Below are 25,407 nucleotides of genomic sequence, written 5' to 3'. Positions count from 1 at the left end.
TAACTGGATGACTAATTGCTACCACTTATTTTATGGATGGATTATTGTTTGTTATGCAAAATGTTTTTTCTTCTAATCTCACCTTGTTGCATATTTCTGTCTGTTGTGGCAGGTGAATGAGCTCACTGTGGGCGAGCCTGGCTGGTTGTGTGGGACGTACTGTGGAAAGAGGGGCTGGTTCCCCCAGAGTTACGCAGAGAAATGTCCCACCTTCCTCACCTCCGAAGCTGCTGCTCCTGCTGCTGGAAAGAAATCCTGTCTTCAACCAAACACAAAGTATGAGGCCAAAGTTAAGCAGTTTTGGATATTTTCCTTGAAAGTTGTGTCCAGTGCTGTCTCTTAAAGCTGGTCCCACTTGTATTGCAGAGATCCAGCTGTGGAGAAAGCAGACAATAACACTGCTCTTGTAAATTCAGATCCTTCACAGGTGAGACGATCTTAATATGCCAGATGTAGTTAAAGCATTCCATCTTTCTGTTATCATCTCTTTAATCTTCAGATTTAAGGTAAATGTCATGGAAGAAAGTCTTTTTTCACATTAAACTGCAAGAAACATTCCAGAATACAATGTTCTTTGCTGATATTAATAATTTTTTCTCACAATTTTTTACTCTGATTTTGATTAAATACTCACTCTGATAAAAAATTGTGTTGTTTTTTTTTACATGGGCTTGTGGCATTTTTCTGATGATTGAGAACATATATTAAGAGATGCATTAAGAGATGCATTTCTTTGTTCAAATCGTTGTGAATCAGGAGCAGATGAAAGAATGCTGTTTGTAAAAGATGGTATTTGTGACGTAGAAAATACGCCGAGCGGGACACAAGCTCCTTGCTCTGCGCTCTCAAGAATGGGGAGGGGAAGGGGGGCGGGGTTGCTCTTTGCCAACAGTCCAACCCACAACTCAGGGGTAAATTTCAAATGTACTGATGCTCTGCAGAAACTGTGTCCTAGAAAATTACAGGTGTTTTTTATTTTGGCTACAAAGGCATATTCGTATTCACAACAAAAGACCAGTGGAAAACGCCTTTGAAAATAGATGATTGGACTGGGACTTTAAAGCATCGCTTCAAATACAACACAACCAAGTGGCAGTGAAAGATGTGCATCACAGCAAATCAAAAAGTCAAATGTTTAAAGGTCGTAGAAACTCAAATAGTCCAAATCATTCATACACGTAGCCATGGTTTAAGTGTATTTTCTTTATGCCCTATTAATAAGGGAAAACATCCAGAAGGAGGAAGCAATGTCCAACAGAAAAGACTTGTTTAGACACTTTTAGGTCAGAGAGGACAAAAACAAAACAAACACTAGAGCATCTCAATTTGAATAAAGGAATACTTAAAAGTGCAATTTAAGCCTAACTGTCTTCATATCTGTCCTCTATCATCAGAAAAATTACACAAGAACATGTTAATAACACCAAAAACGCCATTTTAATCATGGTGGCTCATCTTGGCCTTACACTGTAAGTGGGTCTCGATGTGTCAGACCAGCTGCTGGTGCCACAAACGTGCACGCACATCTTTTGCCGCAGCACGCGTATGTATTTTTAGCTTCTCCCTGTTGGGACTCATCCTCTCTCAGCTTCTCTGTGGGTCACACTCTGCCGTTTGCTGAAGTCCACCCGACCGTCGTTTGTGTTAGTGGGTCTGTCCTCAGTCAAATGCTGAGAAAGTTACCTGCTGACTGATGCCTGCGCTTTGCTCTCCAGTGTTCGGTCACTCTGCTCGCCAGGGCCATCTCTTCGTGGTCAGCCACCTCAGGTGGTCACCCAGACTCCCCACCTGAGGTGGGCGGAGTGCTGTTGAGCCTCTCGCAGGATGACATCATCACTGTGCTGCAGCAGAGGGATGAGTGGTGGCTGGGGCAGCTCAACGGCACGCAGGGATGGTTCCCCAGAAGTTACGTCACTCTGGAGATGGACGGCAGTGGAGAGTATGATGACGCAGCTCTTTCTCTGTGGTGCTAAATTATAACTTGGATTTATTCAACATGTGTTGCTGCGATGACAGGGCGGATGGAACTGACTCATCCGACTCCGCTCAGCTGGAAGGTCAGTTACAGAAATTTGCGTTGTAGTAAGAATTCCCGACATCACAATTTAGTCTGATTTGTGTCCATCCGAACCAGAATATGTGGCCTTGTACACATATGAGAGCCCAGAGGCAGGGGACCTAACATTTGCCGAGGGAGATGTTGTCATGGTGACGGACAGAGAGGGGGAGTGGTGGCGAGGATGCATCGGGGACAAGACAGGAGTGTTTCCCTCCAACTACGTCCGCCCAATTGAGCCGGAGGTGAGACACGCAAACTGTTAGAGTAAGAACATCAAAGATATCTCCACGCAGTTTGCAAAATAAAAGCCTGTTTCACAACTGTTTCTTTTTTGCTACTATCAATTCACACATTTAGGCATCAAGGCTTGGGGCTTCTGCCAAAAAACCTGGTAAGAAAAACAACACGGCATCTACAGCAGAGTTTTCTTGCTGTTGATTTCTGATTTATATTCTGTCTGGTCAACAGAAATCGCACAGTCTGTCGTCACCGCTGAGGCCCCAGCACCACATCAGCTTCTTTTATCTCCAGGACAACTGATTGTCATCTGTGCAAAGAACTCCACCGGCTGGTGGCTTGGGGAACTGCAGGTGAGGAAATTCAGTAGAAATTAATGTCAACTCTTAAGCATTAAAAAAAAAGTCTGTATCTCTCAGTGTGTTGCAAATCAATAAACTCTGTTGCTTTTTTTTTTAAATTTCCTGCAGGCTCGTGGGAAGAAGCCACAGAGAGGATGGTTTCACTCCTCCCATGTTAAGCTGCTGGGGCCCTCCAGCACCAAGTCATCCCCTTCTCCTCTGCCAGGTGACAAATCGGATCACTACGTTTTTTTCTTGTTTTGGATTGACTTTAATATTTTTCTACTTTTAGCAAGTACAAAATGCCTCTTTTATATGAAATTTAAAAGTACAAACTAGTTAAAACAATCACATTTAATGGATTTAATGTTTCGTGTGTTTATTGTATGTATAAGTGCAAATATGTCTATTTATGATTACGAATGAAGAATTAAGGATAATGTCAAGGTCATAACATTATTTTCTTTTATTTATTTTTGTAACAATTTATGAATTAAAATGAACGAATCAAACAAATGACTCAAAGTATAAATTTTATTAACAAAGGTTGAAATTCTTTTTTTTTTTTTTTTACAAAATAAAACAGATTTTAGGCATTACCAGAAATGAGAGTCTTTGGTTTCTTAGAATAAGTGGAAAAACTTACAATTTAAACATTGATAGATATTTTGTTCTAGTGTATTTGCAGTCAAGTGTATTTAGTTGTTTACATTAATCTTTTTAATGCCTTCATTTTATTTTTTATTGGCTTGTAGTCTATTTTTTTGGGGGGGGGGGGTAAACATTTTATGTTTTTATAATGGATTTCATGTTCTTTCTTTGCCGCCTTAACCTGCAGTATATTGTTTTCCAAACTATCATTTTCTTAATTTAAATTAGCTGCTTTATTTCTTATACTTCTAATTTATTTCTTTTATTTTCTACTCTTGAAAAAGCATTTTTGTTTTACAAAGTTTGTACAAAAAGCGTTGAACAATTGAAGCTGAAAACTGATAAGAACATAACCCCGCCCCCCTTCCCCTCTGCCAAATAATGACTGAATTTTCTACTGTGGTGCATATTTTATATATTAAGTTAATATTTACATTCATTTATGTAGACGAATAAATAAACTGTTTTTTTTCTATTATTATTACATTTATATTTCATATCCATCCATAAAATGTTGCATGCTCTGTCAGGTTGCCCTTACAAAACACAATAATGAGATTTCCTCTGATTAAATTAAGCTTAAGGTATAAAAATGTTATTAGCATTTTACCATTTTTCTGTAGCACAAGTAAGAAAAGTGTCAAACTAAACTGTGTGTCTTCTCCGATCACTCAGTTTGCCAAGTTATTGCAATGTACGACTATACCGCCGCCAATCAGGACGAGCTGAGCTTTTCCAAGGGTCAGCTGATCAACATCCTCGACAAGACCAACCCTGACTGGTGGAAAGGAGAGGTCAACGGGGTCACCGGCCTTCTCCCCACCAACTACATCAAGATGACGACAGAATCGGACCCCAGCCAGCAATGTAAGTACAGCATGGGAATTTTTATGTTTGTTTGTTCTTTTCAGGAACACTCAGATTAATAATTCATACAGGCAGCTGGAATGACTGTGGAAACCACCTTTTGCCCCTAATGTGTAGACAACTCTACAGGATTGGATTCACATGTGTTTAAACTACCAAGCACTAAAAGACTTCCATATTTGACATGAAATGGAAACAGTCATACAAACCAAACTGAAAAGTTAGGATTAATTAAAGGCATAATGTGAAAAAATGTTTAGGATTAGGATTGGAAGAATCACTAAATATCTTAAAGCAGTGTAAAAAAAATACATGTTTGACTTCATTTCTTGTTTTGTCGCTCACAGCCAACCTTTAGTTAGAATAAAGTGGCAACATTTTATCCTAATAAATGGGTTTTGAACAGACACCAGCACACACAAACACACACCATCTGTGTTTCATTACTAAAAAGTAAGACATTACCACCATGCTGGTATCATTAGGTCTAACATTTACATTTCCAAAAATGCATAATTAATGCATGTTAGAGTCCAGCATTAATATTAAAGCTATATTAATGTATGCTGTCTCTCCCACATCTCACTCACTTCCCCTTTCCCTCTCCTCCATCCATTTTCTCTCTTTCTGTAGGACAGTAGTGCTGGCTTTCTCTGCTCCTCTTCCTCCTCCTCCTCCTCCTCTGTCTCCCCCCATGTGTTTAAGCAAATACCCCTGTCAAGGCAGGAAGCCCCGGTGCCACCAAGAGCAGCCCAGTTCTGCGCTTTTCACCCCACTTGTTTAAGATTGTGGTCTTCTGTGCTCCTCACCTCTTTTTTTTCTCCTCTGGCTTCTTTTTCCTCTCAACTTCCATTTTTTTTACCACATTGAACATTTATTGCTCACTGATCCTCTTCGCTATCTCTACTCTTTCCTCAATGTGTCTTTAACTAATTATTCCAGGCCAGCGGAGGCAGCTAGACATAACTCTTAGAAGGTTTGGAACTTTTAATTTGAAAATAAGGGAGTGCCAAACTAAAGTTTTATCTGTATGTTTAAGGAACAGAAGCTAACACAAGCAAACAGCAAAATATGTTCATGGAGATGATGGAATATTAACAAATTATATACAAAAGTATACAAAAGTTTATTCAGAAATGATTAAAAGTATTGGCAAAACTTTTTTATTTCTCTCAAACTAAAATAAGATAATTCCAAAATAAAGCATCTTCTACGTCAATATTCTGATATTCTTGGCAAACATGCTAAGATAAAAAAGTTTCTTCCTTTAAAAATGATCAGGACCTGCATTTATTTCATCTATTCTCTAAATTCTTCTTTAGATGGTAAAAGAATCCTGAGCAGATTATGGGAGCTGAGGTCAAAAAGTAAGAGATAATACATGAGCTGAACGTTACATTGTTTTTTCTTTGCCACGTTTCTGGCTCTCTTCCCTTAATGCCATCAATTTGGATGTTCAGGATGGATGTCAATGAAGCTTTTCATACTCAACACAAATTTAGTCTAAAAATACAAAAATAATAATAATTGATAGCTATTAAAAGATGAAGACGTTTTGCATTTTGGACAATTCTTATTAAATTAAAGGTTTTGCCCTTTAACAGACACTAAATGAAGGAAAAAGCATAAACAAACTGGATACATAGATATATTTAGATAGTTATGGTGCATACTGTGTCTATCCCTAATGTTATTTTTTAATTGTCTGCGTCATTTTTAGTCAGAAAAAAGCAAACAAAATAATCAAAAATATTGGTTATGGATTATTTTGGCCTTATCTTTTACAAAAAGAGAGAAAACATGAAAGCTTTATGATATAATATGGAATTTATTGTGAATTGAAGTCATTTAGTTTTCTATAAAGGCTGTAAATTAGAATGATAGTACTCATTTAGATGGGTGAATCATTTTTGCACTAACAACATAACGCCTTGCTAAAAATGGACCAATGTAAAGACTCGGCTGCTTATTTCATTTGATTGTGATTTTATGCCTCATTTTTGATGCACTTGTCCTTTAAATAATGCCTGCAAGTAGTTGACGTTTAGATCCACCCTGTACTGATGTGTGATATATCACCAGCACAAAAAAGGAAAAATAAAAGCAGACATAAATAGTAGACTCCAGGGGGGAAATGCTATGTGCTACAAACTTTTATATTAGCCGCGTTCTAAACCACAGAACTGGAACCACCAGCTGCGTCTTCAACAGCTTTTTCTGTCTGTCATCAGATTTATTTAACACCTATGCAATCATTTGGAGGGGCGCTCCAACATGAACGGTGCTTTTTGTTTCTTTAATGCGACATCCTTGCTAGCATTGTAGCTGGCACCGCATGGTCCATGCACTGCAACGACAATGTGCCTCACTGTGTAAATAAACATCACAGAACTGATAATAAAATGAGTTTTTCAAACAAATGGGAGTGTTTTTTAGTGTAATTATTTAAAAACAGCAACTGTTTTGGTCATATTTGCCTTGCACACATGCTGCATGCCTACATGTGTGAACCACAGGGTGTGCAGACCTGATGACTCTGGACACCATGACCCCTCAAGAGAGGAAGCGGCAGGGTTACATTCATGAGCTCATTCAGACAGAGGAAACCTACGTGGAGGATCTGGAACTGGTTTTGGAGGTGCAAACCAATCGTTGCTTTTTGGTGATTCCCATTTTTCTGGCGCATGAAGCTCTGACGTGACCCGTTTCTGCACGCTCAGGTGTTCCACAAGCCCATGTCTGAGTCTGGGCGCTTGACGGAAGCAGAGATGGCCACCATCTTTGTTAACTGGAGGAAGCTTATTATGTGCAACCATAAATTTCTCAAGTAGGTCAAATATTTTCAAAATACCCTTTTGTTTTTTTTAACAATAACGGTCTAACTGGAAATAAGTTGCAGACATAGGTGCATTAAAGTACAACTTGATATCAATAAAAATGTATTTTTTCACTGTTGTTTTTATAGGTTTAAAATATAATTATCAGTAATGTTAAAAATTGACACTTAAATTTAATCTTTAAACTTTTTTCTGTGTTTAAGGTCTTTCACTTTTTGAATTTAAGTCTGAAATATTACACAAATAAATTTTTTATATTTACATTTAAACTAGTGGAAGGATTACAGGGGGGAGGCCATAATTTAATAAGTACAGCATTTCTATCAATTGATCTTTTTCTGCTAAAATATTGAAAATAAAGTGGTTGCACTTCATTATTGTTTCATATTTGCTGACCTCTGGTCTCAGAAAGTAAACATAAATTCAGGCAATTTAACAACTATCATTAAGTTCCCATCTTCCCTGCAAATTATTTTAGATCATTAAGCCCCATCGTCCCAAAAATCACAATTTTCCTATGCATTCAAGATAAATCAATACAAAGGGATTTATGTAATAAATTTTCCTGCTTGTGATTGCTTACTTTTGAACATCAGAGCCTTGCGGGCACGCAAAAAGACCGGAGGGGAGAACATGCCCATTCAGCTGATAGGAGACGTGCTGGCGTCGGAGCTCGCGCAGATGCATCCTTACATCTGCTTCTGCTCCGGCCAACTCAATGCTGCTGCACTGCTTCAAAGCAAAACCAACAACCAGCCTGACTTCAAAGACTTCCTACGAGTGAGAGTCGTATGGGCCAACTTCATCCTCACATAGAAATGTTTCTATGCAAAGTTATAAATCTAATTTTCTGTCCTCTGAGCAGAAGATAGCCACTAACTACCGCTGCAAAGGAATGCCACTGTCCAGCTTCCTCCTCAAGCCCATGCAACGAATCACTCGCTACCCTCTGCTGATAAAAAATGTAAGCAAAACAGGTCAGATATCTCATCGTTATTTAGAATGCCTTTCTATTCATTGGGCTGCGTCTCTTTGCCAACTGCCTTTAAATTTGGGTCAGATCTTGGAGAACACCCCAGAAAGCCACGCAGACCACGGACCCCTGCGGGAAGCTCTGGAGCGGGCTGAGGAGCTGTGCTTTCAGGTGAACGAGGGGGTCAGAGAGAAGGAGAACTCGGACCGACTGGAGTGGATGCAGAGCCACATCCAGTGTGAAGGGCCTATTGAGGTAGACCAACCCTGAGATGTCAGATGCAAATCAGCTATTTCAGCTTAAACCTCAGTCGAGTAATATTTTGTCAAAATCTTTCTTCCAGAATTTGGTCTTTAACTCTTTAACTAACTGCCTGGGGCCACGCAAGCTGCTCCACAGCGGTCGACTTTACAAAACAAAAGGCACCCGAGAGCTTTGGGCTTTCCTCTTCAACGACTTCCTCCTCCTCACCCACAGTACCAAACATTTCTCTTTCTCGGGATCGGACAAATTGTTCAGCCCCAAAACCAGTGCTCAGCTCAAGATGTACAAAACGGTATGGTCACAGACATACAGTGGGGAAAATAAGTATTGAACACGTCAACATTTCTCTCAAAAAACATATTTCTAATCGAGCTATTGAGACGAAATTTTAACCAGATGTCGGCATCAACCCAAGTAATGCACACATTGAAAGAAATCCAAACATTTATGTCCATAAATGAAGTTATGTGTAATAAAGTGAAATGGCACAGGGAATAAGTATTGAACACATGAAGAAAAGGAGGGGTAAAAAGGTCTGGCAAGCCAAGAAAGCAGCTGGAGTTTGTCCGTATTCAAAAGGTCAACCTGCCCCATATTAGTGCAAAGTAATATCAGCTGGTATAGTCCTGATTGATGCCTTTTAAAAAGGTTTCTCACCAGCAAGGTGTTGGACAAGAAGCATTGCATGATGGGTAAAAGCAAAGAGCTGTCCAAATACCTACGCAACCTTATTGTTGCAAAACACACTGAAGGCATTGGTTACAGGCGCATTTCTAAACTTCTGAAAGTTCCAGTGAGTACCATTGGGGCCATCATCCGGAAGTGGAAAGAACACGGCATTACCATAAACCTGCCACGGCCAGGTGCTCCTCGCAAGATTTCAGACAGAAGAGTCAGAACAATCATCAGAAGGGTTCTCCAACAGCCCAGGACCACTCGTGGAGAGCTTCAGAAAGACCTGGAATCAGCAGGTACCGTTGTTTCAAAGAAAACAATAAGTAATGCACTCAACCGCCATGGCCTCCATGCACGCACACCACGCAAGACTCCATTTTTGAAGAAGAAGCATGTTGAAGCTCGTTTGGAGTTTGCGACACAACATTTGGATAAACCCATGACATTCTGGAAGAAGATACTCTGGTCAGATGAGACCAAAATTGAACTCTTCGGATGTCATAAGACACATGTTTGGAGGAAAAATGGCACCGCACATCACCCCCAAAACACCATACCAACAGTCAAGTTTGGAGGTGGGAGCATCATGGCGTGGGGCTGTTTTTCAGCATGTGATACTGGTCGACTTCATATCATTGAAGGAATAATGACTGGAGAAAAGTATCGAGACATTCTTGATCAGAATCTGCTGTCATCTGCTGAAGATGAAAAGAGGGTGGATCTTTCAGCAAGACAACGATCCCAAGCACACAGCCAAGGTAACACTCAACTGGTTGAAGAAAAAGAAAATAAAGCTGCTAGAGTGGCCCAGTCAATCACCAGACTTGAATCCAATTGAAAATCTTTGGAAAGAACTGAAGATCCGGGTTCACAGAAGAGACCCCCGGAACCTTGAAGATTTGAAGGCAGTTTGTGTGGATGAATGGGCCAAAATCACACCTGAGCAATGTATTCGACTGGTTTCTCCATACAGGAGGCGTCTTGAGGCTGTAATCACCAACAAAGGTTTTTGCATTAAGTATTAAATAAATTTCAGTAAGCGTGTTCAATACTTATTCCCTGTGCCATTTCACTTTATTACACATAACTTCATTCATGCACATAAATGTTTGGATTTCTTTCTATGTGTGCATTACTTGGGTTGATGCCGACATCTGGTGAAAATTTCATGTCAATAGCTCGATTAGAAATATGTTTTTTGTTTGTTGATGTGTTCAATACTTATTTTCCCCGCTGTATATGCTCAGAGGGACTGAGAGAGTTCTTAGTGCAAAAGTTTCAGTATTTCTTTAAGAACGAGCTTTTTTTTCTCTTCAGCCATTGTTTCTGAACGAAGTTCTAGTGAAAATGCCTCCGGATCCATCCAGCGACGAGCCGGTCTTCCACGTCTCGCACATCGATCGCGTCTACACGCTCAAAACCGAAACTCTGAGTGAGAGGTATGCACACACGCACAGATGCACTATCCCCGGGTTGCTGCAACCTGTAAAAGGGGTTTTTCTTTTGATCTTTTTCTGCAGGGCAACGTGGGTGCAGAAAATAAAAGCAGCATCTGAACATTTTATAGAGACAGAAAAGAAAAAGAGAGAGAAAGCATACCAAGGTGAGCCCAAACTTTCCACAAATACTCAACTCCATTAGGAAGAAGGGGTAAAGTTGCAAAGTTTACCTGAAAAAACACTTTAAAGGGTTGCACATACTTTTTTTAATGGGAGTTTTATTTAGTTATTTTTTAAATGCCCTTTCTATTTCTAAACCTGCAATTTTTAAATATATTTGAAGTTGCTTGTAAAATACTGTGTTTTATAAAATGTCTTTTTTTTAATATAATTTGACTGAAAGAACATTTGAACACTCCCAAATATATTTAAATTTGGCATATTTTGAAGTTTTCAGTGGGTTTCAAACCTCTGTTTATCTGCAGCCCGCTCCCTGAAGACGAGTGGAATCGGTCGACTGCTGGTCACCATCATTGAAGCTCAGGAGCTCAAAGCTTGTAAACCAAATGGTGAGAAAACACACCTTTGTCTTTTTTAGATAATTAACTAATTTAGCTTTTTTTGGACAATAGCAAAAAAACATTCTTCTTTTCCTCAGGCAAGAGTAATCCCTACTGTGAGCTGACGATGGGGGCTCAGTGCTACACATCCCGTCCGGCCAGTGATACCCCGAACCCAAAGTGGAACTTCAGCTGCCAGTTTTTCATCAACGACCTCTACCAGGATGTCCTGTGTATCACTGTGTTTGAAAAAGATCAGTTCTCTCCAGACGGTTCGTGCCACACAAACACAGTATTTAATGCTTTATATATATATATATATATATTTATAAACAAAATCCAGGCATCAACACTGGTCCCAAAATGCTTTAATTAAGTTATTTAATATTTTTAAGCAGTTTTTATTCTGAGAATTTATTCATATTAGTATCACTGTGGAATTAAAAACCTTTCCTTTTCAGATTTTCTAGGTCGCACTGAGGTTCCCGTGGCAACCATAAAGAAAGACATGGAGACCAAAGGAGCAGCAAACCGCCGCCTGCTGCTGCACGAAGTCCCCACAGGAGAAGTGTGGGTCAAACTTGACCTGCAGCTTTACGAGCCAAGCAGATGAGCAACGTTGCTGTTCACACCAATCTTAGTTCAAAACAATGGCAGTCCAACATCTATAAGCACATCAGTCACTGTTTCAGACGCAGGGAATCGTCAGATGAACTCAAAAAACTACATTTCAGACCTTAAAGCATGGTGGCGTTAGCATCATGTTGTCTTTTTAACACTGTTGGACCTTTTGATGACATTTTAGGCTTTAGTACATCAGAGTACCTAAAGATTTTATGTTGCTTGTTTATGCAAACTGCTATCACTGTGCAAATCTTTTATGAAATAAAAATGTAAGACGTGCCTATGCAATCTCTTGCACAATATGACATAAAAATTTTAGGGATTTTTGAATTCGAATTTTTTTTTTTTTTTTTTTTTTTTGGACCTCAGGCCAGATATTATGCTAAGAAGACTGCTAAAATGTTCCACTTCATCACTGGATTTCTTTTACTTTAAAGCTTGAGATGTGTGTGAAAAAGGAAGAGATGTAAAGATTTTGCTATACAGCTAATGAAGGAAAATGTGTCGGAATGTCTGTAAACTTTGCACATTGACTTTGTGGTGTAACCACAAGGTTTCATAACAAATAAAAAAATAATGAAATAAATTAACTTTGTTTCCTAAATAAATGCGAGTGTAATACCTGTATCTGACTGAGGGAGCTGGGACAGAACTAGTTCTGTTTGAGGCAATGCTCTGGTCAGGAACTGGATGTTTTTAATTGCTGTTTTAATGGCACATACTAAAAAAAAGATGCTTTTGTGTTTTCTGGTCTTAAACTTTCTTTTTTTAAACTTAAATAAGACAAACTGTGTCTGTTCTTTTGGGGGTCAATCGTCGGGGAGTCCTGAAACACGTCACTTAAGAATGGGAATAGAACTCATCCCCACAGGGAAACTGACAAGAGACTAACTTTTTTTTGGACAAATGTTAGATGCATAGTTTCATGTTTGTCATTAGTTACTGGAGCAAAAGAAAAATATACACACATGCATTTCAAAATGAATCAATAGCAACATTTTAAATGAAATAAAAATACCAGATTTAAAGAAAAGGCTGCAACTTTAATTCCAAACACTTAAATGGAAAAAAAAACAATACAACTTAAATTTGGTGCTTTTATTTCAACTGTTTCCATGCATTTTCATCTGTTCGCTAAATCTTAAGTCAGTATTAAGCTAATATGGAACCATGTGATAAACCATTGTGCATGATAAAGAAGTTAACCGCAACAGACAAAAATCAAAAGTCATGAACACAATATCCTCACACTGCCTGTTATTCCTTGGTGGTGAAGAAGACTGTAGTTACAGTAATATAAAGAATATAATTAAATAAATGATATTATACTGCAAACTGTTTCTTAAAATCTACCATAAATTATGAAGGACTTGCTCCACAGGTAATAAAAATGTAACAAAAATAATTCTTCATATCAATCTAAAAATATACCAGAGATTTTGGGCCAGCTGTGGTGCAGAGGTAGAGCGGTCAACCTCTGATCAGAAGATTGCAGGTTCAGTACCATAGATAGACTCACTGTACAATAGAAGTCACCATGGAAAATGTTAACTTACCTTGGTGAAGAAAAAAAGCAAGCTTGATTCTAAATTATCTAAAATGCGGTGTGTGCACAACTTTGTTTTACAATACTGTTGTCATGGCAACGGAATAAAGGGAGGCATATTTGTTACAAATTCAACACAATCTTCAAACTCCCCCTAAAAATAATGAGTTTTATTGCTTTACCTTCCCGTCACAGTAAAAGAAATCTTTAAAATTTTGAATTTTAGCAAATAAAATAAAACAATTTTTTTCCCTACACAAATAAATAAAAAGAACCTGGTGACCTGCAGAGCCATCTGGTTGCTGCCTCCATGCTCTTAATGCTCCTGCAGGAGGCTGAAGAGCGCTATAGGCGTCTGCCTGGACACTTTGAGGAGAGAGAGAGAACATGATGTTTGGGTATTAACAGCAGGAAGGTGGGCGAGGCTTGTCCAGGTCATAACTTGACTTTTCACACCTTTCTTTCCTTTCGTTGGAGAGTCCAGGACGGAACGGGGGGGAGGCTACATGGATTGGTGGACTTGGTTGGCAGCATGCATTGCCCTGCTTTGGATTTTCTGCTTCATAGATGGTAAGATCAAATATTCATAATTTTTTTCCCCGCTTTATTATTCAGTGTTGAATTTATGCTCTTTAAAAACAGGCTTCTTCCTTAAAAAAACTAGGTTGATGATCATGAAAACAATATGTTGGGTAAAAGATTTAGAGAAAAAACAGAATTGCGTGCAAAATGATCTGAAGCCACATTTTTAACCATAAAATCAATTTTTTAATTGGGGAACAAATCCCAGTTGAAAACATCTACTAGGATCTCCTGGTTCTTTTTGCAAAACAGACTAAAAAAAGGAAAGACGCTTGGTCCTCTTCTCAGATGCCCCCTAGTAAAGCGGAGGAGGGACTTTAATCCAGGGGCTGTTTGTAATGGTTTGTGACATTAGTCAGGGAGTTAAATAAGACTCCAGCTGACCCGGTTACTGTCTTATCTCCAGGCAATGCCGTGCTTGAGCTGCGGCTGCTCTTCCATGCTCTCACCAAAGCCGCTTGTCACTTGTACCTGGCCCTGCTCCCGCTGCGCCGTGCTGCCACCCACCTCACCGACTGCGCCAGATACCTGCTCAACCATGCCCAGCAGGGCCCATCCCCCCATGGCTACATCCACCAGGGTCAACCCCTTGCCAAGAAAGGGACGCTGCACTTCCTGGAGGCCGTGTGCGTGGTGTGCGAAACGGTGCCCAACTTGATGGGGGCCGGCCTCAGTGTGGGTGCCGCGTTCTGCCACTTCCTGCAGGGCGGGTTTTACATCCTGGCAGCCACACTGCGCACCATCCAGGTCAACCTGTTCTCCCAGATGAACGGCGAGAAGGAGCGATGGGACAAAGAGCGGCTCCGAGCCAAAGAGAGTGAGAAAAAGCTGAACTCCAAAGTGCTGGAGTATATCTCTGTGTTCTGTCAAGACCCCGTCAGCGCTCTGAGAATCAAAGTCGACGTGCCGCCTGTGTACAGATAAGCTGCGTTCATGTTCCTCTGGTCAACTGGCACATAAGAGGCCTTCTTCTACTCACAGGTTAAAGGTACAGTTGGCTGGTTTCTGACCGAAGGCTGAACTCTTGATGTTGGAAAAAAAAAAAGAACCCAATGAACCGAAGAAATAAAAGGCAAAAGAAAAACAAAACATATGGTGCATTTTGTTACACAGATTTTACATTTATGAAACTGTAGAAGAAATTCAAATAAAAGTCTGAAACAAATCTGGTAATGCTTAAGGATTATTGACTCATTAAACATGATTTAAAGTCAAATACGATCATATTTCTCTAAGAGAACTAATAAAAGGAAAGTTTAAAATGCATTCATTCACAAAACCATCAGAAAATGTTAAATATTAACAAAATTAAACTTTAACATTATAGGTAATATGCAGAGTAAAAAATGAATATAACTGTGAAACAATAGGAAAAATTGAAAGGTTTTTTATTTAACAAATGATACAGATTATTGTGATTATTTATCAAGATGCTAAAATTAATACATTTCTAATTTTTTTCAAGTCCAATTGATTAAAACATACTTTTATTTTGGAAATTAGTATGTAAACAAATGTCTTCAAGTAGAAGACAAGCATTTTCAGATGAAATTAAATATCAAGTAGTTTGCCATAAAAAAAGTATTTGTTACATTTAAATTTAACTTTTTTATGAAGCCAGCTTTTTCCCCCAAACATTTTTATTTATCTCATCTGTATTTTGTTTTTATTTTCTTACTGGTTTCACATCTTAAAAGGATCATACAACTTTTTTCCGTTTATTCCTATTTGAATGACAAAATGAACTGATTTGGCAACACTACATTTTTCACAGATGCTTTTATCCAAAGCCACAAGCCGCAAGGATTTTACAATTTAAGGAAATATGGGGTTAGATGACGGTCAAGTTTGGGATTCGAACCCCTGAACAGCCAGATGCGTGCTCGAATTTTATATTTCCCACTTAAGTTCTGTTAAAATTGTGATGGCTGAGAAGCGAGTGGTAGTCAGATTTATCCTGACCTCTGAACCTTACAACACAGTACTTGTTCTGCAGAGTGCAGCATGGCATGCAGCGACAACAGAGTGAGGAGATGAATGGATGAAGAGGTGGCCGTACGCTCACGCCGACGGCGGATTTGTTCCAAATTAGACTAAAGTCTTGCGTCTGGTAAAGCCTGAGTATTCCATGGAGGGATTTTCCCGGCTACAGTGGGAGAAAAAGAAAAAAATACTTTATTGACACAGACAACACTAAACACATGTTGTCTTTTTTATTTTGTACACAAACTTACAGAGCATGTCAGTAATTCTTTTCACTGCTGATTTGTTCACTTTGAATTCATTGCTCACGGACCTAATGTGAAACAAAGATTCAAACTGTTTAATGAACTAAGGTGACCAAAAACAAAAGACAAATTCTGTTTTTTACTTACGATGATAACTTGGTCAAAGCCTCCAGCCTCCGCAAAGCAGATAAAACATTCTTCTGTAAGTCTGACGAAAGGGCTTCATACGTGTGGAGCTCAGCTGCCAAAAGCAGAAATTCGGTGATAAAACAAGCAGTTTAGTTGCTGAGACTAAAGGTCAGACAAGCATGGAAACACGTTTTACCTGAGAGGAGGAGTTTTGCAGCCAGGCCTCTCACAGCAGGAAGAAACTCTTTTTCTTTGAGGATAACACTCTCAGCCTCGCACAGGTACCCGAACACCAGCTGAACATGAAACCCCTGATTAAAAAGTCTTACTTTTTTATTGCATGTTGAATTAAACAATACACTACGAGGACTAGAGAAGAGCTGACAGTGCAGTGAGTATATTGATCTAATAGGGTACATAGACCTTAACCCTGCTGCATCTGAGAATTGACAGAAAATTTGGGAATTCAGATGTTTGATTTTTTTGCTAAATCCTTTTTATGAGATAGATATTACCAATTATAATACGTTGAGTGAATTGTTAGCATGTCAATATTGACATGGCTGGAAAAATAAAACCACCCACTCTCTCAAATTTGATTCACACATTCTTGAGATGTTATAACTTTATTATAAAGAGATCATTTTTAACCTTTTTTGTATTCTTTCAATGGAACAAAAAGCCATTAAAAAAATACGATTATAAAGTTCACCATTAAGTTTAGAAAATAAGCTAAACTTTTCTTGCCAAGTGTTTTTTCGATATTTTATGGAAGCCCTTCTACTGCCTCTTTACAAGGCAGAAAACATGAACCAAGTTCTATATAACGGCTTTCTAAGGAAAGTATGGATCATGCTAATGAAATAAGTGTCTTAGAAATGTGTATAAAATATTAAGGAATTGGATATATAGTGTTACATTTCCTTTTAGCACAACCTAACATTCTTTTTTTTTTCATTCCTAATACATCTGTTTGGAATTGAGTGGTAGATTTTTTGGTGATGTGTGTTTTGTTTGATACAAAGAGACTATAAAGAAAGAAAGAAAGGTTGAAATTGTGTTTTTTAAAATGCTGGGAGATGAAAAGGTTTGAATTTAAAAGTAGGAAAAGCTTTTGTTGAGGTTTTTTCTGAAAAGTAAAAAAAAAAAAAAAGATTCTTAACCATTTCTTCAGTTAAATTCTAACTGAATTTACAAGAATAACAAAAAATCAGGTCAAAAACATTGAATAATACAATAAACCCATAAAGTTTAGCAGTATTTTTCCTTTTTGGGGAACTAAATTTTCAGACATGGATGCTGGGAAAATTTTTTAAGCCACACAATTGATGACTCATAAAACAGAAATCACAAACAAAAGATAAAAGACCTGGTAAGAGTCGATGAAAGGTTTAAGCAGCTCCTGCAGAAAAGACAGCACCTCCATCCCTCCCTGTGCAACAGTCACTTCCTGTTGGCTGATGTGGACTGCGCCACATTTCTTCAAGAGACTGCAGGCTTCCTCAAAGTCCTAATAAACGAAATGCAAATCAAAAAGAATGAAGCAGCAAAGCACAGTTGTTAGGAACTTTATCAGGTGTTGTTTCGACTCTCTAACATTAACTGAAGGGGTTACCTGTAACGACTCGCCAGGGATGAAGATGAATTCATGGGAAAAAACATCCTGCAGGAAGGAGAAGAAGGCGAAGAGCTCATCTGTAAACAAAATCTCAGAATCAATTGAAGCCAAATCAGAAAATTCTCCAATTTGCTAACAAATTGTGGCGAGCTCTAACCTCTTTGTGTGCATTTGGTAATGTGTATCGCCGTAGCAACCAGTGCTGGACGCACAAACACATGCAAGCATTGATTCCTATAGGACGCCAGCATCAGCGCTGCAGCGGCCGTCCGCATCATGCCTTCCTCTGGGCTGCCTGGATATTTCCTGCTGGGCTCGTCCTCCTGAACCAGGAAGACGCAGCCCGCTTTACGCTGAACAATGCTGCGATGGAGCTCGGCGCTGGATGACATCACATCTGAGTCCGGGACTCCATCTGCAAAACCTTTCTCTTACTTATTTCTACTGATGGACAGGATTTTTTTCATTTCCATTAGAAACTGGTAAAGTCAGACATTTCTGCTGGAGTCTTCTTAGGATAAGTAACTTAGAGTGCATTAATCCACCGAACATCTCCTAAGTGAATGTGATCACTTGTGCCAGCTCACATTCCTCTAATCTGTCTGATCTATCCCAGACCAGGTCAAAGGTCTTCCTACTTACTCGAGGTGTGACAGTAACATTTTGACTGACAGAAAAGCACTCGAGACACAGCTTTACATTTACTCTGTCTGAATCTCTTAGAAGGCGCCACCTACTGGTCATCCAAGATATCTGAAAAAGCAGCTTAATGAAACAACCATCTTTAGAAAGACAATCTTGATGATGGATTCATAAAATTACACACCAGGCCAGTTGAGTCGAGCCCCAAAGTCCAGCGCCAGCTTCCTGAGCCAGAGTGTCTTTTCTGTAAGCTGATGCCACGGCAAACCCTCTTCTGTCAGAACTCGAGTGGGAACCTGCAGCAACAGGCCACACATCAGAGACCAGGGGCTGATTTGAGAGCCCTCTTCCTGTTTCCGAACCACCAGATGGGCTAGCCAGCTCGCACAGGCCTGGGCTTCTGCGGTGGACTTTTCTGGGAGATCTCTGTGGAAAAAAACATTTGAGACACCTTGCTTTAGTAACGTTAAAAATATATTGATTGAAAGAATATTAACCTCCATCTTTGAGTAAATCTAGTATTGCAGATCTTTACAAAAGCACTCTGTTTTAGTTTTTTCTGTACTTTACCTTGGTGTGAGGTTGTACTGGTAGCGATTTATCCTCCCCTCACAGAGCTGCCGCACAGACAGAGGACGGCCAAAGTTGACATGCATGCTGCCGTATTTCTCACTGAGAACTCTGCTGGCCTTCAGCAAACCCTGCAGGGAGAAAGAGAGTTTGTTCAGCACTGAAAACATCCCATTTACGAGCCACGACTCTTCCCATTAACTGCAGTCAAAACAACAATTACTCCTTACAGAAATAATGTAGTATATTTGGAGATTTTTATTAATGAATTTAGTTTTTATCTAATGTTTTCTATTTTTATGGAGCTCGCCACAATAAAATAAACCCTAAAATGAGCTGGTTGTATGTTTTATTGCATATTCCTGCCAAGCTGTGGACAAATCTTAAGGATTTAAATTGTGTCTGGTGTTTTTAACATGTTCTTGTGGCATTATGGACGACATAAAAATAGAATCTTAAGAGAAAAATTGCATTTCTGAGTGTTTCTTTATCCAAATCATGGCGAATCAGGAGCCGGCAAAGAAAAGAAAAGAAAAAAGTTTAAAAAAAAATCCTGTAGTTGTGAAGTAAAGCTGCAATCGGCAGGCCACAAGCTCCCTGCTCAGCTCCATTCTGATGCATCCACTTGCAGACAAATAGATTCATGTACGTCTTTGTTTTCCCCATCCGAGCTGGAATCTGGATCAAAACTGTACGGATGGATTGCCCCAATATTGCTCAGCATTTCTGTCGGTAGATTGTGGTGGGTTGGAGTTGCCGTAAGTTAACAGGAGAGCGCGTAAACAGATGGGTGATGGGAAGTGGGGGCAGGGCTTACTGCATGCCAACGGTCCTGCCTACAATTCAGAGGCGAATTTCTAACGAATTACCGCTGCTCTGCAGAAACTATATCAGAGAAAACAAGGAAGGTTTTAGGATTTTGACAAAAAAATAATTAAAATCTGTTTACAACTGGTTTTTAATTATTGGCCCTATGACTAATGTTGGAGAAATCAGGCTGTAGAAGAACATTGTTTAAAGCCCATAAAATAAGCAGAACGTACCATGGTGCTTTCCTTGGGCTTGGGGACACCCAGTAACTCGTGTGCCAGCAGCGACTCTTCCAACACGCGGTCATAGCTAATACTGATGGGCAGTAATGTGATGTCAAACACCTCTCCTTTAAAGAAGGGCTCCAGCACCATGTGCATCATCCCTGCAGACAAATACAGATACTGTGGAGGAGATGGACACAGCAGCGCCTAGAACTTCTACTGCTGTGTGAGAAAATTATTGGTCAGGTAAACAGATAAAAAATCAGACTAGTGAGGCCAGATTTGTTTGATGAATGAAGAAATTCACATTTGTTTTGACATATTAAATGCTGTTTCTATGCTGCCCCCTGGTGAGTAATTATGGGAATGCATGAAAAATACAAACAAGGAGATATAGTATGTCATACATTTATGAGGGGAAAAAACGATGAGAGCTCACCAAGCTTTGGTGAAAGAGACTTCAGTGTGCGACTTCTGAAACCTTCTACGAAAAACTCTAGAGGAGCAAATCCTTTCTATACAAAAATACAGGAACCGGTTAGTGTTTTCTCCTGAAACAGAACCTGCCAGGATCTCTATGTTCCATACCCTGACAAGGGTTCTGACATATTCCGACAGCACCGCCCAGTAGAGTTTGTCAGAGCCGATGGCACGTCGGATAAAGAACGCCCCTGAACGTCGCAGAATCTCTCCTACAATCTTCATCCCTGCAAGAGCTTCACCGTGGAGAAGGAGGAGACGGGAAATGAGAGTCCTTGCTTTGACCTTTCTGACGACTCTGCTGTGCTCTAATTCAAAGATACTTGCGGATTCCTGCAGCGATAACAGGGATGGGGATGTCATGGATGAATAAGATGTAGGAGATAACCAAGAAGTCCATGTAGCTTCTGTGATTGGGCATCAGGATCACAGGATTCTCCTGAGTCGCGTGATGAAGCTTAACCCACAGAAAATGTACAAAAAAAATTAAAAATGCAGCAAAAAAGTAATTAAACTCAAATGATGAACAAGCAAACATGAGATTAAAGACCCACTCCGATGAAAATTGTGTTATTGGTTATTAATGTTAGGTTGGGGGTGTGAAGAGCTGTAAACTAGCAGAAGAAAGTGTAAATAAATTAATGATGGGAAGTTGGGGCGGGGTAACTCCACACCAGCAGTTCCGCCTACTACTCAGAGGTAAATTTCTAATGAACTCCTGCCACTCTGCAGAAACTACATCCAAGAAAAATGACACAGGTTTTCTTTTTTGGCTGAAAATGGCATAATCATAATTAAAAGAGCCATGGGAACGCTTTAAAAATATTTTAAAAGATGAACTGAGTGGGTCTTTAATTGGATCATATACCCTGTTGAGTCCCTCCATGTTGACAAAGATGGCGCTGTAGAGTCTCTTAAACACTTTGTTAAAGATGTAAGCCATCAGCCTGATAAACCCCAGCTGCAGGTTCTGAGACATTTCCCCCAAAATGCCCCGAGCCTCTTGCTGCACTTCTTCCACAGATAATTGCTTCTCCACGGCAACCTGGAGAAAATGTGAGATTCATTTCTGGTAATGTTTCAGTCAGGAAGCCTTTCCTACATTTTCAGTAGGTCTCACTTCTTTGGTCACATAGCGCAGAAACTGGGACTCCGACACAACTCGATTGAGCTCCACGGTGGAGCAAGGCGGGGCTGCTTTGTACGGCTGGGGGCTGAAGGTCCTGAAGGCAAAGCTGAGATCACTGCTGCGCCTTCTCTCCTCCAGGATATCCAGTAGCTCCTCTTCATCATCGTTAAGCCCGACTTTGGTGAAATCTCTATGCTGAAAAATAGGAAATGTGCCTTAAAAAAAAAGTTTTTGAGTTTGGCTTTTTAAAGTGAAACTGAAAGACTCAGAATGTGTGCATGGAGCCAAAAACATAGGATAGATCACTTTGGAAACTGAAAATACGAGTGAAAAGTGTTTATTTATACACCAGAAAAGATTTATTGCTTTAAAGATCTGGGGTAAAAAAGTAAGAACACTGTGTTATTTTACATTATAAATGCAAAAACAAAGTTGGTGCATCATTTCACCAATTTCAAATCAAAAAATTTGCTTTGAAATGAATGACTCTTTACTTTTACTAAGCTTTTGTGCAATATTATAATTTCATTCTTCATTTAAAAGACAATTAAAAAACTTTTTAAATGTATTTATATTTCAAAATATTACAGACATTAAACTAGGACAAGCTTTATCTGTCATAGAATAAAATAAAAATCTTGTTCTACGTTATCTACTGGTAAACTGAATAGTGGAGGTTTAAAATTGTACTATGACCTTAATAGCGCCCATTAAGCAACAAGTGAGTACTGAGAAGCGCAGAAAAGTAGGTCAAAGTTTCTGCAGCTTTAAGTGCTGTACGGGGCTCAGAAATGGGGCACTCACCTGTTTTCTACAGAAAAAGAAAGAAAGAAAAGAAAATCAAAAGTTGAGCTAGTTTTGAAGCAAATATATTACTAGGTGACTTTATGACACCGTTACGTTTTAAAGGGTAATGACAGCGTCAAACAAGGAGGCAACAAGAGTTAAACACGAGCAGGAAAGGGTTTCAGAATAAACTGAACGTCTTACCATATTAGTCATTGTTTACGAGATCCTTTCAAACTTTGTTGCCAATCTTCTCCAACTTTCGCTTTTATTCCTTTCCTTGTCGCGTTGGACCTCTACGCAGGATCCAGCACGCCAGACCAATCAGCTCGCTCCGTTTCGGTAACTCCTCCCCCAAGCTATGCAGCTATTCGCTCTTGAGGAACTTTGGCACTGAAATGCAGGATTTTCTGTGGGCCAAAAGTCCAATTTAACGGACAGTATATGGTCATTAAACACATGTCAACTTATTTATTTATTTATTTATTTATTTACATGTCTACTTATTTATTTATTAAATTTTTTTGTCTACGTTGACAGAGTTTGCTATGGGGTCCCAAATTGTTCATAATTAAAAAATAAATGACCTTGTGCAATCACAAAATTAACCTATATATATATATATATATATATATATACATATATATATATATACATATATATATATATATATATATATATATATATATATATATATATATATATATATATATATAAAATTGTAAAAAAAAATAAAAAAAATCTTCACACGGATTTCAAAAGGAGTAATTCTCTTATTAAATAAATTTCATATTGCTTTAAACACCTGTTCATTATTTTAAAACAGCAATTTAAACTATTCATTTTTAATCATGTTTAATATTGTAACGACCCAGCTAGTACGTCACTATAGTTGGGCTGCTGCTTAACTGGCTGCATTGGAGAGCTGTCTCTGTCCCATTCACCACACGACCCCGGACAGCCTCAGAGAGGAAGAAGCAGGTGGAGAAGGAAAATCTCCTTTTTATCATCAACGCCCGTTTATACGAACACACATAAGCAACCAAACAGCATGGAGGTCACTTCTGCTTCCAGCCCTCTCACTCATTGTTTTCACCCATGATTTCCCACTTCCCCAATGGCTGAAGGCGGGGCTAAGCCCCAGTTCGCTATCATATCATTATAATTCTATGACTTTTTTCACAAACTCGGATTTCAAAATCCATATTTTCCCAAGTAGCTCTGTTTTTGTTTCCCAGTGCTGTTTTTCAGAATGAAGTATTTATTTCACAAAGAGCTTTTTCTGCAGAATAAGTCTCTCTGTCAATCAGTAAAAGTGGGTGGGATCTAAACGCACATTGGCTGATTTCTTATGCCTAGATACCCGCTTTGCAGTTTGTTAGAAAGATAACATATTTCAGCGACATCCGCCATGATCAGCATGCTGACATTAGCTGGTTAGATAGAGACAAACAATCTGTCTGCTGTAGAAGATGCAAACATCAACGACTTAGTTTTTGCTAGTTTAAGAGCAATTGAGCGGGATCGTGTGGACCACACCATGGAGGAGCTTTCTTGAAGCGAAGGTCTTGCACGCCTTGAAGTGCCATTGCCATTCACTGGCGAACCATGGTTTTATTCATCTTGAATTCTCTGGCAGCTGCTGGATTCCCATGTTCCTCCGCGTAGCTGATGGCATTCAGTTTAGACTGTGCTTCATAAGCATGTCTATTTGCAGCATTTTCAGGGTTTCCAAAACGATGTTGTTCAGCTTAATGCACATACCTGCAATTTTGTACTATTTAGGGGGTTGTCTTCTTTCACGTCCTCACTTACCTCCTTACCTTTCTCATGCTGTCCTCTCCTATGTCCTCTTTACAGAAGTCATGCAACAACACCCTAGCCGCACCGCACCATAGGGTGCACTGTACGTTTTGGAGAAAATTTAAGACTTTTAAGTGTGCTGTGAAAATACAGAATACATCGGTATATATAAAATAATGGGATCAGGAGAATCAATAATACACAGCTGTTTTCCCCTACTGGACTAACTGGACTCCGTTCATTTTTCAAAATAAAAGACATAAACACCCCACCGAACCAACCCTAAAACCGCCCAAATGATGCCTACCCCCCCCCCAAAGCCATTTACCCGAAAATTTATAACCAAAACCGCACAGTTGGGCCAAGATTTATTGGTTGATTGAACAAGGTCATATTTGTTTGTTTAATTATGAACAATTTGGGACCATGCAGTTTTGAGAGGTTTTATAAAATGTTAAAGTTTATACATTCACCATCTCTGATGAAATCCCACTCAGTTTGCTGCATTATCTGCATTTTTACATGAAGATCACAGAATTTGAGTTGTAACTAGAGTGGAGCTTTGCCTGATTTTTTTTGGGACAAATTCCACATTTCTTTGACGATGTAGTTGGCTTAATTGTGGGTTTTTATATTTTTATTTTATCTCTGCATGTTTAATCTTTTGCTATGAAACACAACAATAATTTGATATAATCTTGGGGATTTTTGCAGTAAAAAATGACAAAAATCGCCACTTGGTTTTTAGAACAGTTATAGATTCATAGTGGAATTGTTGTTTAGTATAGTCAAAAATATATCTGTTAAAGAAAGAAGCTGAGGTTTTACAAAATAGATGGATTCCAAGCATTGTCATAAAAATGGTTTAAAGATAAATGAACAGAGCAACTTATATAGTTGAAAAAAAGGTAAAGCATATATTTATATTTTTCTAAAGCATCTACAGGAAAAGTGGCCTTTAGGCAGATTTAACGTTAGTATTTCCACTTTTGAAAAAAATTGTGATTGCACAGAATCTTTTTTTATTTATTTAACGGGACATTAAGGTTTAAAGGTCAACGAATGATGCAGAGCAAAAGTCTTTGTTAAATAATTTGCAGCTTCCCATGACAACATAATAGTGTTGATCTGCTTTTCAAGTGATTAATGTGATTAATCACTTGAAAATGAATGTGATTTAGAAATATTTTTATCAGAACACTTTGTCTTGTACTTAGTCATCATGTTTTTATGACTTTACAACCAGTGCAGGCTTGCACAGTGTCTTCATTTTAGTGTAGAACGCCTGCATGCAGGAATATTAAAATCAGCAATACAGGACAAGAAGTTATAC

General features: G+C 38.9%; 3 protein-coding genes across 7 annotated transcripts in view; 2 read left to right on the top strand and 1 right to left on the bottom strand.

Moving 5' to 3' along the window:
• Positions 1–12,135, top strand: part of itsn2a (intersectin 2a) — a 38,077-nt gene extending 25,942 nt beyond the window's left edge. For all 4 annotated transcript variants that reach the window (XM_020714501.3, XM_011491810.4, XM_020714499.3 and 1 more), the window contains 20 exons: positions 113–276; positions 367–427; positions 1,716–1,939; positions 2,017–2,057; positions 2,135–2,301; positions 2,417–2,450; positions 2,528–2,649; positions 2,767–2,863; positions 3,964–4,155; positions 6,672–6,793; positions 6,876–6,982; positions 7,589–7,772; positions 7,858–7,956; positions 8,053–8,220; positions 8,309–8,521; positions 10,222–10,343; positions 10,425–10,507; positions 10,829–10,912; positions 11,002–11,175; positions 11,365–12,135. In XM_020714501.3, coding sequence (XP_020570160.1) covers positions 113–276; positions 367–427; positions 1,716–1,939; positions 2,017–2,057; positions 2,135–2,301; positions 2,417–2,450; positions 2,528–2,649; positions 2,767–2,863; positions 3,964–4,155; positions 6,672–6,793; positions 6,876–6,982; positions 7,589–7,772; positions 7,858–7,956; positions 8,053–8,220; positions 8,309–8,521; positions 10,222–10,343; positions 10,425–10,507; positions 10,829–10,912; positions 11,002–11,175; positions 11,365–11,516 — 2,610 coding nt within the window. In that variant the 3' untranslated portion in view covers positions 11,517–12,135. The remainder of the gene's footprint in view (positions 1–112; positions 277–366; positions 428–1,715; positions 1,940–2,016; positions 2,058–2,134; positions 2,302–2,416; positions 2,451–2,527; positions 2,650–2,766; positions 2,864–3,963; positions 4,156–6,671; positions 6,794–6,875; positions 6,983–7,588; positions 7,773–7,857; positions 7,957–8,052; positions 8,221–8,308; positions 8,522–10,221; positions 10,344–10,424; positions 10,508–10,828; positions 10,913–11,001; positions 11,176–11,364) is intronic.
• A 1,328-nt stretch (positions 12,136–13,463) lies between these two features.
• LOC144990020 (uncharacterized) lies at positions 13,464–14,820 on the top strand. The gene is made up of 2 exons (XM_078942413.1): positions 13,464–13,643; positions 14,062–14,820. The coding sequence occupies exons 1-2, from the start codon at positions 13,580–13,582 to the stop codon at positions 14,577–14,579; spliced, it is 582 nt and encodes a 193-aa protein (XP_078798539.1). The 5' UTR covers positions 13,464–13,579; the 3' UTR covers positions 14,580–14,820.
• Positions 14,821–15,027: 207 nt separating this feature from the next.
• On the bottom strand, positions 15,028–22,632 carry gnpat2 (glyceronephosphate O-acyltransferase 2). 2 transcript variants are annotated; one of them, XM_004083838.4, is made up of 16 exons: positions 22,476–22,632; positions 21,477–21,680; positions 21,225–21,401; positions 20,684–20,813; positions 20,465–20,592; positions 20,316–20,391; positions 19,886–20,037; positions 18,843–18,973; positions 18,457–18,698; positions 17,788–18,045; positions 17,628–17,707; positions 17,382–17,522; positions 16,209–16,308; positions 16,031–16,124; positions 15,890–15,951; positions 15,028–15,801 (listed from the first exon to the last, which is right to left on the bottom strand). In XM_004083838.4, exons 1-16 carry the CDS (start codon positions 22,485–22,487, stop codon positions 15,749–15,751), a joined length of 2,040 nt encoding a protein of 679 aa, XP_004083886.2. In that variant the 5' UTR covers positions 22,488–22,632; the 3' UTR covers positions 15,028–15,748. The 2 variants fall into 2 exon arrangements, 1 of the variants encoding a protein (XP_004083886.2); XR_013653948.1 differs by having other exon boundaries at positions 15,247–15,801; positions 16,209–17,141.
• Between the last annotated feature and the right edge of the window lie 2,775 nt (positions 22,633–25,407).

This window comes from Oryzias latipes, chromosome 24, assembly GCF_053564925.1.
Source record: "Oryzias latipes strain Hd-rR chromosome 24, Olatipes_Hd-rR_3.1".
NCBI lineage: Eukaryota > Metazoa > Chordata > Actinopteri > Beloniformes > Adrianichthyidae > Oryzias > Oryzias latipes.
The sequence above is the reverse complement of the archived record's forward strand: the minus strand, read 5'-3'. Positions and strand labels throughout refer to the sequence as shown.